This window comes from Triticum urartu, chromosome 4A, assembly GCF_056163025.1.
Source record: "Triticum urartu cultivar PI428250 chromosome 4A, HENAU_Tu73, whole genome shotgun sequence".
Taxonomy (NCBI): Eukaryota; Viridiplantae; Streptophyta; class Magnoliopsida; order Poales; family Poaceae; genus Triticum; species Triticum urartu.
This window is the reverse complement of record NC_141876.1, coordinates 21,473,725-21,484,321: the sequence shown is the minus strand read 5'-3', so window position 1 is coordinate 21,484,321 and position 10,597 is coordinate 21,473,725. Positions and strand designations below refer to the sequence as shown.

General features: G+C 44.9%; 1 protein-coding gene and 1 long non-coding RNA gene across 2 annotated transcripts; one reads left to right on the top strand and one right to left on the bottom strand.

The window, feature by feature from the left end:
- Positions 1-3,289: 3,289 nt before the first annotated feature.
- Positions 3,290-6,968, bottom strand: LOC147974538 (uncharacterized). The gene is made up of 4 exons (XR_015600148.1): positions 6,627-6,968; positions 6,348-6,481; positions 5,578-5,687; positions 3,290-5,091 (listed from the first exon to the last, which is right to left on the bottom strand). It is a non-coding gene; the product is annotated as an uncharacterized LOC147974538 (long non-coding RNA).
- A 1,744-nt stretch (positions 6,969-8,712) lies between these two features.
- On the top strand, positions 8,713-10,597 carry LOC147974537 (uncharacterized). The gene is made up of 2 exons (XM_087520076.1): positions 8,713-9,081; positions 10,172-10,597. The coding sequence occupies exons 1-2, from the start codon at positions 8,713-8,715 to the stop codon at positions 10,595-10,597; spliced, it is 795 nt and encodes a 264-aa protein (XP_087376202.1).

Below are 10,597 nucleotides of genomic sequence, written 5' to 3'. Positions count from 1 at the left end.
CCCAATGGAACTCGCGCGGCAACTCTCGGTCGGTAGCCGCGCCTATCTTACGAGAACTAGATGATATAGTCCTCAATTTTGTTTCCTTTTCGGTTCACCATGTCAGCAGGGAGTTCAATACTCCGGCTCACTCGTGTGCACAACGTGCTTGCTCTCTCGAGGCCACGGAGTGCTGGTTAGAGCAGAGCCCCGATTTCCTCCTTGTTAGCCTTCGGGCAGATTGTAACCGAATGATTCTGAAATAAAGTTCTAGCTTTCGATGCAAAAAAAATATCATCACATTGTGTTTACTTGGTTTGACCACCGTTGGAGTTTGACAAGTCAGAAGGGAGACTAGAGAGCAAGCCATCCGCGCGCGTGACTGAGCTCCCACTTTTCCAAACCATGGGGCAGCGGCACCACCACCGCACCGCTGCCCACCCTTAGGGACGCCGGCGACAAGCAAGCAGCAAGTCCACCGACGCCGGCGCCTTGCTCCTCCTCCTCAGAGCACCAAACCGGCGCCGGCGTCTTCCCCTTGCTCCATTTCTTCTCCTCAAGTGGCCGACCCGCCGGCGTGTCCCCCCTGCACCCTCTACTCTGCTCGCGTGCGGCACCAACACGACGCCGGCGTCTTCCTCCTCCGCCTCGCCTAGGAAGGAGTCGCGCGCCTCTCTCCATCATGTCGTCACCTCTCTCCGTCGTCGCCGGATGCTTCTTGCTCCTCGCCGCATCCGCCATCCCCGGATGCGTATGCGTCAACGACGACTACAGCATGCAGACCATCGCGACGTCCCTCGGCGCGGACCGTGCTCTGGGGTGGGGCAACGACTCATCCCCGTGCACCGGCGGCTGGACCGGAGTTGTGTGCAATGAGCGTGGGAGGGTGACGGCGATCCGCGCGCGCAACGCCAGCCTGAACGGCACGCTTCCGGGGGAGATTGCGTTGCCGTGACTGAAGGAGCTGGACCTGCGGGACAACGCCATCACCGGCCAGCTCCCCAGCACCGTCTTCCTCCGGCTGGAGAGGCTGCGGCTGGACAACAACAACTTCACGTCCGTGGCCGTTGGGTTCTTGGCCGGCGCGAGATCGCTGCAGGTAATGATCTAGTACTTTGTACCGTCTGATCTACTGTACTTTGTTAGTTCGATATATAATTCAGTTAAGTTCATTCTCAGTTGCTCAATGTGCCAACTCTGTGCTTGACTTGAATGATGAATTAGCAGCTCACTTCAGTTCAGTTTAGGATTAGGAATAGCGCTCGAAAACGTTTCAGGCAGTTAGTCAATTTTGCTTCAGACGTATGCTTTTTCTGAAAGATAGCAGATTTGGTTGGATGAACACATGGTTAAGGAATCTTATGAGGTAGGAGTAGTGTTTTCTTTCTTTGTTTCTTTTACATTGGGAGAGGTAAAGGGAGCAGAGGGAAAGGCAGCGGCTGGCACAATATACTGCTTGTAGATCATTGAGGAGTGCAACCCAGTGTCACAATTCTGAACTCTGCAATCTTTCAGAATTTCTGGTGCAACTAATGCCCCTCTACTCATTTTCCTTTTATTCACTTTGTTCAACCGAGTAGAATTGCTTAGTCGGCTGTTGGCTTTATTAGTTGAAAATTTGCAAGTGGTTGCTTAATGAGTCTTCTTCACTTATTTAAAGGGACGCCAAAAGTCTGTGCCTTCTGGTCATTGCTGTTTCTAGATGTTTTACATCTTCAATTTACGAAGTTAATCTTGATAAGTAACTACTCCCTCCGTTCCTAAATATAAGTCTTTGTAGAGATTTCACTGTGGACCATATATGGATGTATGTAGATGCATTTTAGAGTGTAGATTCACTTATTTTGCTTCGTATGTAGTTTATAATGAAATCTCTACAAAGACTTATATTTAGGAACGGAGGGAGTAGGTTGCATGGTCTCAACGTTTTCTTAGCATGATCTGATTCTCAATTGACTTATCATCCTACCGTTTGTAAATAATAGGTTTTTTAAACTTGAAAGAGCACACACTTCAGTTATTTCACTTCCCATTGATAAACACCACACAGTAAGCCTGTGTCGATCTAACAAAAAAATCCGTTGGGAAATTTACATGATATTTTCTACAAAGATGCACTCGCATAGTACTCCCTCCGGTCCTTTTTACTCTGCATATTAGAATTCTCTGAAGTCAAACTTCACAAAGTTTGACCATATTTATATGAAAAAATATCAACATCCGCCATGCTAAAGTTATACAATATGAAACTTTAAGTCATGACACATCTATTGATATTGATTTCAGATTGTGAATGTTGGTACTTTTTTCTATAAAGTTGGTCAAACTTTACAAGGCTTGACTTCAGTCAAATCTTATATGCGAACTAAAAAGGACCGGAGGGAGTAGTTGTGTTATGCCGTGCGAAAGAAGACACTGACAAAATTTGTAGAAGCAGTTATCTTTCTATTCCAATGTATGTGATACATCTTATGTATGAACCAAGTTTATATTTCAACTCTATGGGCATAACAATCTCACTGGTGTTGTGCCAGCGACCCTAGTCCGACTCGAAGGTCTCTCTTCTGTCACACTAAGGGACAATCTGTTCCAAGGGCCACTTCCAGTGTTCGCAGGATCGGTGCAGACTGATGTTGCTGAGGCGTCCCTCGATGGGAGTTTTTGTCGTCCACAGGCACAGCCCGGGCCATGTGACAGCCGTGTCGAGTCCTTCATCACCATCGCCGGGGCACTTCACTACCCACAGATTCTTGCGATGAGCTGGAAGGGGAACCACCCCTGTGACGGCTGGCTCGGTGTCCACTGCGACAAGAGCGGCTCCATCACCGGTGTCAACCTTTGCCGCCTTTGGGCTCAACGGCACTATCCACCCCGCTTTCGATGACTTCAAGTCTCTCGTGACGCTTCTTCTTGGAGGCAACAACATCACCGGCGTTGTACCGCGTTCTATTGCGGGATTGCCGTCTCTCAGGGTCTTGGAGGTCTCCCACAACTCTTTGGAGGGCACCATGCCACGATTCCGAAGCACCATGACGATCTGGGCTGAAGGCAACCCGAACCTCACCGTCTCAGGCACCTCCCAGGCGTGCATCTCGAGCTTCGTTGTGGCCGCCATGACGGTCATTGTTGTTCTGTCTGTTTGATTAGATGGTCTTTGCGATGCTTAAGTACTTGCTTAATTAGCTGCTGTCTGTGATGATTATCTTAGGATCGGTACTCAGTGCTATGTTATCATTTATGCTTGTGCTGCAATTGAACTGAAAAGTAATGTCTCGGCCAGGGCCGTGAGAAGTTGAAAAAAATTGTTTGCTAGTATTTTCACATCTATGTTTTTTTTGAGGAATTTGGCAGTTTTGCTGCCAATATATTAAGTAGGAGAAAACAAATACAAATTCCTTGTTTTACAAGAGGTTGGGGTTAAGGTGTCCCACACCAAGCTAATACAGAACTAGTCAGGCTCAGGTTCTGGTGCTTTTTGAACATCGGCTGTCCAGCAGAAGGAGAAAGTCGGTTGCAATATATCTTTCTTCAGTGGATAAAAGAGCAGCTTCATTTAAGAACTTGCGCTCGAGGACTCGCCTGTTACACTCTTTCCATAGATTCCATGCAGTGTAGATTGCAGTGGATACATGTTTCTTGGGCAAGTTGCAGGTGTGCTCGTTTGACCACTCCATGATGGACTCAGTTTCTTGGGCATGAGTGGCCAAAGCAGGGGTGTCACTCCAGTTCGCAACCTGCTGCCAAACTGTTCTAGCATAGGAGCATTTCAGAATAAGGTGCAAAGGGGATTCATCTTCTTGATCACATAGGTTGCATGCATCATTACAGGGAATGCCATGAATCTCCAGATTGTCATTTGTTTGGATTCTTCCCCGAAGCCACAGCCACATGAAGAAACGACACTTGGCAGGAACCGGGGCCTTCCAAAGCTTATCAAATGGTAAGTGGTAGAAGGAACAAAGAAACTGGCAGTGGTACGAGGATGCAGCCGTGTACACCTGGGAGGGGTTCCAGACCCAGCTAATGGTGTCCTCAGTATCTGGTTGGAATGATACCTGCTTCAGACGTAGCCAGACTTGTGTGAGTTGTCGAAGCTCAGAAATCACTGACATCCTTTGCAGCCCAAACATCCAACCATGATCTGTAAGTGTGTGTGCAACAGAAATGTTCTTGCACTTAGAGAGCTTGAAGATGTCAGGAGCAGAGTAGCGCAGAACCTGCCCATCAAGCCATTGATCACACCAGAAACTGGTGCGCTGACCATTGCCAACCGTGACATATCTGGAAGCCGAGAAGAGAGCCAGCCAAGTCATCTTTGTCGCATGCAGGGGATGGAGGAGCAAGACCAAAGGCTTATCCTTATCAGTCCAGTCAAACCACTTCCAGCACAGTCGCAGGGCACGTCAAAATCTTCTGAGACCGAGTACGCCAAAGCCACCCCGAGCTTTGGCACGACACACAGTTTTCCAATTCACAAGAGCCATGCCACCCGCAGCGTCAGGTTTGGAGCGCCACAGAAAATTCCTTCTCAGCTTATCTATTTGCTTGATGATTCAGTTATCCAGCTTGAAAAGGGAGATGAGGTATACGGGGATTGCCGAGAGTACCCAGTTTATCAGCTGAAGGCGAGCATCACTAGATAAAAGCTTACCACACCAATGTTGCAGCCTAGGTACCAGTTTAACAAGAGTTGGCTGGATGTCCGTTCTTGTGATGTTCCTGAAGTGGAGAGGCAAACCCAAGTATTTGCAAGGAAACTGACTGATGGGAACCGGGAAGTTCTGTAGCAGCTCTTGGAGCTTAATATCATCACAAGCAATATGAAGAAGAACACTTTTCTGAACATTGGCCTTGAGCCCAGAGGCAGAACCGAAGAGCAGCAGGATTTGTTTGGTAGTTTGAATGTCTGCTGCCGAAGGAGACATGAACAGAGCCGCGTCATCGGCGTATAGGCTGACCCTGAGCTGAGATGGTGGCAGTCGTAGAGTGCTTAGAGCCCCAACAGAGCAGGCTTTGGCAAATAACATGTATGTTTTCCCTAGCAGTCTACAGGATAAAAAGGAAAGCCAAGTATCTTCAACAATCGTGCGAAGTTAGCATTGACTGCAAAACCTGCAAAATTATCATTCAACACTTATGTAGATGGTGGGCAAAACCCCCTTAACACTTTATGTAGAAACTATGCAGAGAGCTACAGAAAGCAATTTGCATGCAAAGTAAGAAAGCATCAATGGATTTGTTCTCTAACACAGTACCATTACCTAAGATCAGGAACATAACTGCAGATCTACCTCTATTCTAATGTGACAAAAGAAGCATCATGTCTCATGGGAGCAACCTATAAAGCAGTAAATAAGTTATGTTACAGTTAGATCGAATTATGTAGTACCGTTTTTCACTTGTAAAAGGGAACATATTAGTAGTTTGGAAAATATCAAGATGGAGGAGGATTACACTCATCTGAAAGGACATGCAAGTATAATTCACAACTATAGGCTGGGATCTTAACTAAATAGGCATGTGGGTACTCGCCGAACGAAACTGATAAACTGAACTAAAATATCATAGAAGACATAGCCAGGGATGGGGTGATCTTACACTGAAACATAGCACTAAAACATGTATCCATTTTGGCATCCAGCTACTTAGCACTATCTTCAAGCCATGTTCCGCATAATACATGGATGTGTATCTCCTCAGAATAATATCTGCGAAGCAAAGGTGCAAAGTTCAATGCAGTTATACTAAAATACACAAATTGATCTCATGCTGAAAAGAAAGAAATGAAACACGCAAAAAAGAAACTGATGTAAATGAATGTTGCACCCAAGAAAAAAGGAATTAATGGTACTGAACTTTTACTTGTTAATCAGCCTGTAGCATCTTCTAAAGAAATTTGGATTATCCTCGCCTCGAGCGTAATAAGCAAACCCTCTCTTTGTTACTAATTTCAGAAATGAGTGGAATCAACAATAATGGTGGGGATACTGGAATGTGGTAACTACAATGAAACTTGAGTTTCTTTCAGAAAAGACTAACTACAATGAAATTTGAGTTTCTTTCGGAAGGGAGTGGCGCGGGAGATAGTTTCACCTTTCTAACATACTTTCAGTTAAGTTTGGTACCCTCTGAACCCACCCAGAGCAAATAGCACTACAGAATATCCATGACATTAAAGTATCCAAACTGCTAAGAGTATGATGTGACGCTGTGGAGTCCATCTATTATTTGTACTACCAGAAATGCGTTAATTGGTCACATACACTAATTGTGTCACATGCTTTCTGGCAGCCTCTCTGAACAGCAATGACAACAATCCATGAAAAAGAGCACATCACCATTATGCAAACTGAATTTTTTTTCCTTACCAGAAACTGTCTGTCTGTGCCTAGACTGCATGGCCCATCACCAATGCCGCAAGGGTTTGATGGGGATATGGGCAATCTTGGGTGCATTGGTTAACTTGATTAAGATCCTGCTTGACCAAGTGTGCCTTCTTGAGCTGTGAAACGAGCACAATATGAACTTCTCTACTGCTGATTTTTTAACTGAATTTCACACACCAAACATGGAGCAACTTGTGTCAACAGCACTGCCTACCTGACCACCTGACCACCACATAAAAAATCAGTAATTACATCACTTACCAGGCATTTCATCAGGACCAGCGCAGCAAGACTGCAGCTTGATGGAAAGGTGGTGGAGCACCGGAGGCAGATCCGCAGATGCGTGTCTTATCCCCATCAGAGGCAACAGGAAGGACATGCGGCGACACGCGGAGTGGACCTACGGTGGCGCTGCTCGGTGCCGGTCGAGGAGCAGCGGCCCGCGGCTCCTCCCGTCCCGTGGACCTGCAATGGGACGGAGAGGAAGATGAGCAGCGGCGAGGCAGGAAGAGGAGCTCGCTCGCCGTATCGCCGCCGCTGACCCTTTTTTTTTTTTTTGATAACTCGCTGACCGTTTATTTGGTCGAGAGGAAAACTACTATGGGCCGCTCCTGATTTCTGTGGCTGCTACGGGCTGAATTTGGAGAGGAAGTGATCCAGGCTCTGGGCCCAATTTTAGTGGGAAGAGAGGCCCTAGAAAGCAGAATTAGTTTTTCTAGAAAAGAAAAGGAACCGCATCATCAACATTGAAATCATACGTCATTCCTCGGATTTTGCTTTCTGTAAATTTAGCCATGAATTTAGGAGCTCGAACTTCGAAGCTCACAACTTAGCGAAGTATACTTTATCTCTCGGTGATGGCCACCATGTGTGGTTGGGACACCATAAAGAATAATTAGATTACATTCAGTCCAAGCTTGCTCATGAATAATGGAATTTCAACTTTGAAGCTCATAATCTCATCAAGCATGCGTCTTTGCTAGGTATAGGTGGGGCTCTACCTTATAGCCCAATTATTTTACCTGTAAACATTACTATTACCTAATAAAGTTTGGTGTCACAATTCCTGAAAAATGAAAAACAGAATTGGATTACAATCAGGACCAGAACATGAGAACCAATCTGTGATTGGATGGTTACTAGAGCAATGGTACCCCAATCCCACAAGGGATCAGACCACATATTTTCACGCTTTGGTGTCTCCTAAAGGCAGAATATTCGTTTAGTGGGAGGCGACAGGGCGACATTCCTGTCGATAGCGATGCACATGTGTGAAGTGTCAGCTTAGTCTTTCGAATGTGTTCATAGGGGTAGAGTGTACGTGGATTTTATAGGGATGAGTGTATATGCATGTTTTGTGACGTCTGCGTCTATAAGAGACATCGGAGGGAACTAGACAACTACGTGGCCGGATGCTACATGGTTTAAAAAGTGTTCATGAAATTTAAAATGCATTCATCAAATTTTTAAAAGGGTGAACACTTCTAGCGAAGCGCAGCGATGGCGACCGGTGAGCGAACCTAAGTGTGGCGGGGGGTACATGGTGTCGACGGGATGGTGGTGGAGGCTACGGGTCCACACTAAAGTCAACGCCGACATGGATGAGGGCGAGCGAGGGAGCAAGGCTGTCGGGGGGGGGGGGGGGGGGGTGAGGCAATCTTTTGCTGAGAAGTTGATTCGGACTTCTAAATTTGAGGCACATCCGAAGTGACTCCTAAATTATTGAGGAGAAAAACCGGTTGACGGTTCGGTTAGGTGCGGCCTAACTCCTTAAAATGATCTTTTGAAAAGTTAAGCCTCTTCAAGCTTCGGGAGGTTAGAGATAAGGACCGGCGGCTCGCTAGAGATCGCCACATAAGGTGAATTCCCCTCTCTAAAATTGTTTCCATTCCTCTTTGTTAAACAAGGCCAAAAAATAAACATTTTTAGTGGTAACCAAAAAAATAACCGAGGTGGCCATACTCATAAAAAGGGTCGAGGCTTCTAATTGTTCATTTGGTCATTTCCAAAGGTGGCCAAATGTATCTATCCTGGCGTGCTGGCCCCATAGCATGTGCCCAACCCATGGTGGGGCTGACCGGACACATTTATAACCGGGTTGTACCTGGACCGCGAGGATGGGCATGTGTGCTACACACCCTGTTTTTTTCTAGATTTTTTTTCAAACATTAGCGCCCCCCCCCCCCTCCCCCTCCCCCTCCCCCAAAAGCGCAGCACAAGTGTTGGCCCGACACATCCCGTGTATTAAGAGTGTCTGGGTGGGCGATGCCGAGTGACAGCTATTTTGTCGCGGGAACTTATTTTTAATAGGAATTGTGCTCTTTATCCTGTCACTAATGTTTATAATATGCCTATCACTATTAGTGACCATGCTCCCATTCTTGTCTCTACAGAAGGCAAGTTTAAAAAGCCTTTGCAAAATTTTAAATTTGAGAATTGGTGGCTTATGGAAGAAGATTTTCAACCTTGTGCAAAATCTGCTTGGCAAAGCACTGCTCATAGGCCTTTTTATGCAAGGACTAACCACCTTGCAGGAACATTGAAGGAATGGTGTAGAAAGAAAAAACCAATTAACCAGGAACTCAATCTATTGGAGGAGCAAATAAAAAATATACAAATGAAGCCGATGCAGGAACAAAATCATAAGCTTGAAGCATCTCTCATGAACAGGTATGAAGAAAATCTAACAAAGTTGACAGAATTTTACAGCCAAAGGGTATTTCTCTTGGACCAAAATGCCCCTCAATTCATTCTCTCATGTTCGCTGATGACTTATTAGTCTGTGGCCAGGCCACCATCCAAGAAGCAACTACAATGAATAAAATCATCCAATCTTTCTGTACACAATCTGGTCAAACTCCAAATTGGAGCAAATCTGCTATTCTATTTAGCAAAGGAGTTGACATCAACACTCAGAATGCCATCAAGAATATCTTTCATGTTCCTACTATAGATCAAAAATCCATTCACTTGGGACATCCTCTCATTCTTCCTGCCAAAGACAGGGCATCTGCCTACAACTTTGTCATTGACAAATTCAAGGCCAACTTCCTAGCTACAAAGAAAATAAACTCTCGCATGCAGGAAGACTCACCCTAATTAATTCTGTTTTTGCTTCAATCCCTGTTTATTATATGTCTAACATTCTTTTTCCTAAGAAATTCCTGTCAAAGCTTAATGCTATCATTAGAAATTTTTGGTGGACAGGGATAAAAGAAGAAACCAGTGCTAAATCTCTTTGCCTTAGAGCCTAGAAGGACATATGTTCCCCTAAGAATGAAGGTGGATTAGGTATCAAGAACATGCAAGCCACTAACAGAGCTATGATTCTATCTGCTGCTTGGAGAATAGTGGAACAACCCAAAAGTCACATTTCCAAAGTCCTTCAATCTAAATATTTTCCTGATACTTCCTTTTGGAGAGCCAACCATAATGTTCCTAAATCTGCTTTTTGGACAGCTATTCTCAAAGTTAGACCTATGCTCATCAACAACTCTTTTTATCAACTTACCGAAGGGAACATATCTATTTGGAGCTCTCCCTGGTATAAAGGCTGGAGCACAATCTACGATCATCTGATTATCCAAGATAGTCATTTTGTTTACCCTGCAATAGTCAGAGACCTTTGGCTGCCAAATCAGAAACTTTGGAATACTAATCTTATTTGCAACCTTTTTTATCATGATACTGCTGCAGAAATAATCCAAACGCCCATTATCCAATCCGACGGAGAAGATCTTTTGTGTTGGAAACTAACTCAAACAGGACAATTCAACTCCAAAAGTGCTTATAAATTATGCCTACAGGTGATGCAACAGGAAGGAGAGCCGCAGCCAAGGGTCATTCCAGACAATACAAAAGCCCTTTTAAAGCAGATATGGAAGGCCAAAGACATTGCACCGAGGGTTCAAACATTTGCATGGAGGCTAATTAGAAAAGCGCTTCCAACAGGTAAAAGAGCAGGTAAATATTCGAAGCATATAGATAAAGAATGCTCAAGATGCAGTGCTGAAGAAGATGAACAACATATCTTTTTTACTTGTCCTTATGCTAGAGCAGCTTGGTTTGCAAAACCATGGTACATTAGAATGGACAACTTTATTAGTAATTCCACTTCAATCATCACCATTATTTTAAATCTGCTCAGTTCAGACCATCCTCATGCAAGTTTAAACAATATTTTCACATTCATGTGGTGTCTATGGAAAGTTAGAAATGAGAAGCTTTTCTAA

Excerpts from the sequence above, each read along its gene's own strand:
- LOC147974537 (XM_087520076.1), top strand. The coding sequence starts at position 8,713 with ATGCCTATCACTATTAGTGACCATGCTCCCATTCTTGTCTCTACAGAA. Across the intron at positions 9,082-10,171 it reads CAGAATTTTACAGCCAAAGG|GTGATGCAACAGGAAGGAGA; the intron begins GTATTTCTCTTG and ends TTATGCCTACAG.